Raw genomic sequence first — 6,000 nt, 5'->3', positions numbered from 1 at the left:
AAACCACTACTAACAACTTTTTGCCAGAAAATCAGAAGTATGTGAAATTTACGCTCCCAAGAGCCTCTCTTCTGTTCAATGGCATGGCACTGATGCTTATACGAGGCTCAGGATGAAGCAGAAGAGCTGCTGTGTACGCTCATACCTTTGCTGGAGAAACAGATGTCAGAATATGGCATCCATATGAACAGAGCGTCAACTCCTCACCGGAGGAAGTTCTCCCAGTTCTGCCAAGGGCGAAGGTCTAACGCATTTGGGACCTTTCTGCCATTCTGTGAAGCTTATGAAATGATCACAATTTAGATTTAATGTTGCTTAAGCCTCAATCAGAACCCACTACATGATTATCGTGCATGAATGTATATATTTGATTATTAGGGATGTCCTAGAATTCATCAGGGATTCGCTCAGAGTCACTAGGTTCTCACTTTGGATAAGTGTTTGCTAAATGAATAAATGTAAATGTATTTCGCCACTTCTATACGACTGATATCTTTCTGCAGGACTGCCACAGTTCTTCTGCGAATGCTTTCGAGGGGCTTCGCTGGGAGACGGAAAGAAAGAGACAAAAGACATTATTGCTTAATTTTATTTTTTTTGTAACGAAAACATGCATGGTCAACACCTCCAAAACAACAGCTGTGCGAGGTTAGAGTATTCATCTAAACCATCAGTGCAGCTCCACTGTATGATAATTAATCAGACACAGCATATTATATCTATACAGTAACTGAACTCAATATAATCAATCAATATAATTCTGTCCAGGTCAATATAATTCACCATATTTGCTCTCGGCCGTCACTGTCCGTCAGCGGAACAGAAAACAGCCTTTAATGTTAATAACCAAACAAAACCATTGCTTCAAAAATAACAGAATAGAGGAAATCTTATAGAATGAAAACTACATCACATTTACCTTGTCAGATAGAAATGTATTAAAAAAGTTATTCTATCTGAAACTTTTTTAATTCTTTAAGCACCAGTATTAATTTCTGAATCCTGTCACAAACAAACCCAATGTGAAGATGATGTAAATGATAGTTATTATAATAAACCCTCTGAATGCTTTTGTCGTCACCACTCCGCCTCTCCCACAGCCTTGGAGAACACATAATCTTTCCCTCCATAACACATCACTCCATCCTTCAGGTAAAACTTCCAGCGGTTCTTGCTGCGGTGAATCTGTTCAACACAACACATTTATTATACAGTGCCTTGCGAAAATATTCGGCCCCCTTGAACTTTGCAAACTTTTGCCACAATTCCGGCTTCAAACATAAAGATATGAAACTGTAATTTTTTGTGGAGAAACAACAACAAGTGGGACACAATCATGAAGTGGAACGACATTTATTGGATATTTCAAACTGTTTTGACAAATAAAAAACTGAAAAATTGGGTGTGCAAAATTATTCGGCCCCTTTACTTTCAGTGCAGCAAACTCTCTCCAGAAGTTCAGTGAGGATCTCTGAATGATCCAGTGTTGACCTAAATGAATAATGATGATAAAGAGAATCCACCTGTGTGTGATCAAGTCTCCGTATAAATCCACCCGCACTGTGATCGTTTCAGAGGTCCGTTTAAAGCGCAGAGAGCATCATGAAGAACAAGGAACACACCAGGCAGGTCCAAAATCCTGTTGTGGAGAAGTTTAAAGCCGGATTTGGATACCAAAATATTTCCCAAGCTTTAAACATCCCAAGGAGCACTGTGCAAGCTGTAAAATTGAAATGGAAGGAGAATCAGACCACTGCAAATCTACCAAGACCTGGCCGTCCCTCTAAACGTTCAGCTCATACAAGGAGAAGACTGATCAGAGATCAGCCAAGAGGCCCATGATCACTCTGGAGAAACTGCAGAGATCTACAGCTGAGGTGGGAGACTCTGTCCAAAGGACAACAATCAGTCGGGTACTGCACACATCTGGCCTTTCTGGAAGAGTGGCAAGAAGAAAAAAGTGTTGTTTAAAGTTTGCCACAAGCCCCCTGGGAGACACACCAAACATGTGGAAGAAGGTGCTCTGCTCAGATGAAACCAAAATTGAACTTTTTTGGCAACAATGCAAAACGTAATGTTTGGCGTAAAAGCACCACAGCTCATCACCCTGAACACACACCATCCCCACTGTCAGACATGGTGGCGGCAGCATCATGGTGTGGGGCTGCATTTCTTCAGCAGGGACAGGGAAGATGGTTAACATTGATGGGAAGATGGATGGAGCCAAATACAGGACCATTCTGGAAGAAGACCTGATGGAGTCTGCAAAAGACCTGAGACTGGGACGGAGATTTGTCTTCCAACAAGACAATGATCCAAAACATAAAGCACAATCTACAGTGGAATGGCTCAAAAATAACCATATCCAGGTGTTAGAATGGCCAAGCCAAAGTCCAGACCTGAATCCAATCGAGAATCTGTGGAAAGAGCTGAAAACTGCTGTTCACAAACGCTCTCCATCCAACCTCACTGAGCTCCAGCTGTTCTGCAGGAGGAATGGGCAAACATTTCAGTCTCTCGATGAGTTTAACTGATAGAGACAAACCCCAAGAGACTCACAGCTGTAATCGCAGCAAAAGGTGGCACTACAAAGGGTTAACTTAAGGGGGCCGAATAATTTTGCACGCCCAATTTTCAGTTTTTGATTTGTTTAAAAAAGTTTGAAATATCCAATAAATGTCGCTCCACTTCATGATTGTGTCCCACTTGTTGTTGATTCTTCACAAAAAATTTGTTTCATATCTTTATGTTTGAAGCCTGAAATGTGGCAAAAGGTTGCAAAGTTCAAGGGGGCCGAATACTTTCGCAAGGCACTGTATCTAAGGCTGTCATGAGGAGTTGGCTTTGAAAACATGGCAGTTTTGCCCCAGAACAGACCTCATTTCCTCTCTCGCATCACACACACATTTGAGTTCGTTTGACATATTTACTGGCGGAAATAAAGTGACAGTAAAGAGTCCTTCTAAAGACTCGTACGGAAATAAGGTGTTATTTCATAGTTTTACCTTGTCATACTGGCAGACGATGACATTCTCAGTGTCAAATATCTCTGGGATATCCTGATCACTCACATCATCCCCAGAGTTCAGCGGATCCTGAGGGAAAACAAGCTCATTTATTCAGGATCCACAGAGTCAGAAGGAAAACAAGCTCATTCTGTGGTCCAGTAAGCGGTCTATAGTGTATCCTGTCAGGTAATGATATGATATTAGACCATGAGTGTGTCCACGGCCCACTGTCTCAGTCGCAGCTCTGACACACACTTTACACACATGCAGTCACATCACATGATCAACAACGCAGCGTCGGGTTCAGTTTCTGATCAGCGTCTGATTTAAAGTGCATAACATTAGAAATCTTCAAACAAACCAAATCAATCTAAAGCTTTGACTGAACTGGAACTAGAGTATATTTCTGACCAAACGAACCCAAGTCTCTGACAGACACCGGATGGCCATCTGTTTGCTATAAGCACTCTCATTACCTCTTCCTCTTCCAACTCCTCCTCATCCTCATTGCCATTGATCATTCCCAGAAACTCCTTCTCTCCAACGAGCCCCAGCTCTTCATCCTCCTCCTCATCCTCCTCTGTGTCGGAGCTGCTGTCGGCCAGCCCATCCAGCTGTGTGATGAAGTCGAGCTCCGTCTCCAGCTGAGGAAACAGCATCAGTTTTCAAATGTCATCAAATTTCATGAATATATTCCATGTTCAATTACAACCCATTTTACATTCACATTGTAGGGAGGGGGGCGTGGTTAGCAAAGTCTGTGACGGGAGACAGAGTCAGAGGACGAGCGGCACGTAAGTGAATCAAGGCCAAATGAGGAACATCTGTCTCTTGTTTCAGTGACTGGCATGGAGAGGATATTAACCACCCAGGAAATGAGGACTGGAGAGAAAGGAGCCGGACACACACACACGCACGCACGCACGCACACACACACGTGCGCACGCACACACACACACACAGGGACTCAAACAGGAGAAGAGACGTGCAGAGAGGAACTGCCTAGTGAAACCGTTGAGCACACGGAGAAGTGAAGTTTGTTTGTTTTGGTGTTGTTTATGACCTGAGTTAAAGAGACAATAAATACCTGTTTGAGTTCCCTGTCAGCCGACCCCTTTTCTGCTTCCTTATCCATTCCTGAACATTGTTACATACATTTTTTACGGATTGGCAAAATGCTTTTGACAATTAGTTCAAGGATTACTTTTTCATGCATCAATATTTTTTTTTATTCCAGAATTGCTTTCATTCATATTCAATTGCTATATTTAGCCTTTGTTTATAGGTTAAGTTACCGCCTTTATTCCAGCAGAGGGCAGCATGTTTGTTATTATTAGTATTACATGCTGTCATATTCCTTCCAGCTTCACTCTGGCAAAAAGCAACAGCATGTACAGAAGAATAAAGTTCTTATGAAGCATAGATGATGATGATTTAAAAAACTGCTGTTTTCATGAAAGCATATAACAGCATTTAACACTGAGCTTCCATTTGTCTCCTGGAACACAACACTGGTTGTTAACAGGCATGTGGCCCGTTGTAGTGTTTACAGGCATGTGGCCCGTTGTAGTGTTTACAGGCGTGTGGCCCGTTGTAGTGTTTACAGGCATGTGGCCCGTTGTAGTGTTTACATGCGTGTGTTTACAGGCGTGTGGCCCGTTGTAGTGTTTACAGGCGTGTGTGTTTACAGGCGTGTGGCCCGTTGTAGTGTTTACAGGCATGTGGCCCGTTGTAGTGTTTACAGGCGTGTGGCCCGTTGTAGTGTTTACAGGCATGTGGCCCGTTGTAGTGTTTACATGCGTGTGTTTACAGGCGTGTGGCCCGTTGTAGTGTTTACAGGCGTGTGTGTTTACAGGCGTGTGGCCCGTTGTAGTGTTTACAGGCGTGTGTTTACAGGCGTGTGGCCCGTTGTAGTGTTTACAGGCGTGTGTGTTTACAGGCATGTGGCCCGTTGAAGTGTTTACAGGCGTGTGTGTTTACAGGCATGTGGCCCGTTGAAGTGTTTACAGGCGTGTGTGTTTACAGGCATGTGGCCCGTTGAAGTGTTTACAGGCGTGTGGCCCGTTGTAGTGTTTACCGGCATGTGGCCCGTTGTAGTGTTTACAGGCGTGTGGCCCGTTGTAGTGTTTACCGGCATGTGGCCCGTTGTAGTGTTTACCGGCATGTGGCCAGTTGTAGTGTTTACAGGCGTGTGGCCCGTTGTAGTGTTTACCGGCATGTGGCCCGTTGAAGTGTTTACAGGCGTGTGGCCCGTTGTAGTGTTTACCGGCATGTGGCCCGTTGTAGTGTTTACAGGCGTGTGGCCCGTTGTAGTGTTTACAGGCGTGTGGCCCGTTGTAGTGTTTACAGGCGTGTGGCCCGTTGTAGTGTTTACAGGCGTGTGGCCCGTTGTAGTGTTTACAGGCGTGTCGCCTGTTGTAGTGTTTAGAGGCGTGTGGCCTGTTGTAGTGTTTACAGGCGTGTGGCCTGTTGTAGTGTTTACAGGCGTGTCGCCTGTTGTAGTGTTAACAGGCATGTGGCCCGTTGTAGTGTTTACAGGCGTGTGGCCCGTTGTAGTGTTTACAGGCGTGTGGCCCGTTGTAGTGTTTACAGGCGTATGGCCTGTTGTAGTGTTTACAGGCGTGTCGCCTGTTGTAGTGTTTACAGGCGTGTGGCCCGTTGTAGTGTTTACAGGCGTGTGTTTACAGGCGTGTGGCCCGTTGTAGTGTTTACAGGCGAGTGGCCTGTTGAAGTGTTTACAGGCGTGTGGCCCGTTGTAGTGTTTACAGGCGTGTGGCCCGCTGAAGTGTTTACAGGCGTGTGGCCCGTTGTAGTGTTTACAGGGGTGTGGCCCGTTGTAGTGTTTACAGGCGTGTGTGTTTACAGGCGTGTGGCCCGTTGAAGTGTTTACAGGCGTGTGGCCCGTTGAAATGTTTACAGGCGTGTGGCCCGTTGAAGTGTTTACAGGCGTGTGTGTTTACAGGCGTGTGTGTTTACAGGCGTGTGGCCCGTT

At 44.9% G+C, this 6,000-nt stretch overlaps 1 protein-coding gene across 1 annotated transcript in view; it reads right to left on the bottom strand.

Moving 5' to 3' along the window:
- Positions 1-575: 575 nt before the first annotated feature.
- Positions 576-6,000, bottom strand: part of gtf2a1l (general transcription factor IIA, 1-like) — a 33,671-nt gene continuing 28,246 nt past the window's right edge. The window contains exons 7-9 of the mRNA XM_067421006.1: positions 3,485-3,652; positions 3,006-3,095; positions 576-1,185 (exon numbers count right to left, since the gene is read on the bottom strand). Coding sequence (XP_067277107.1) covers positions 1,078-1,185; positions 3,006-3,095; positions 3,485-3,652 — 366 coding nt within the window. The 3' untranslated portion in view covers positions 576-1,077. The remainder of the gene's footprint in view (positions 1,186-3,005; positions 3,096-3,484; positions 3,653-6,000) is intronic.

The sequence above is a fragment of the Pseudorasbora parva genome, chromosome 17 (assembly GCF_024679245.1).
Source record: "Pseudorasbora parva isolate DD20220531a chromosome 17, ASM2467924v1, whole genome shotgun sequence".
NCBI classification, from domain to species: Eukaryota; Metazoa; Chordata; class Actinopteri; order Cypriniformes; family Gobionidae; genus Pseudorasbora; species Pseudorasbora parva.
The sequence above is the reverse complement of the archived record's forward strand: the minus strand, read 5'-3'. Positions and strand labels throughout refer to the sequence as shown.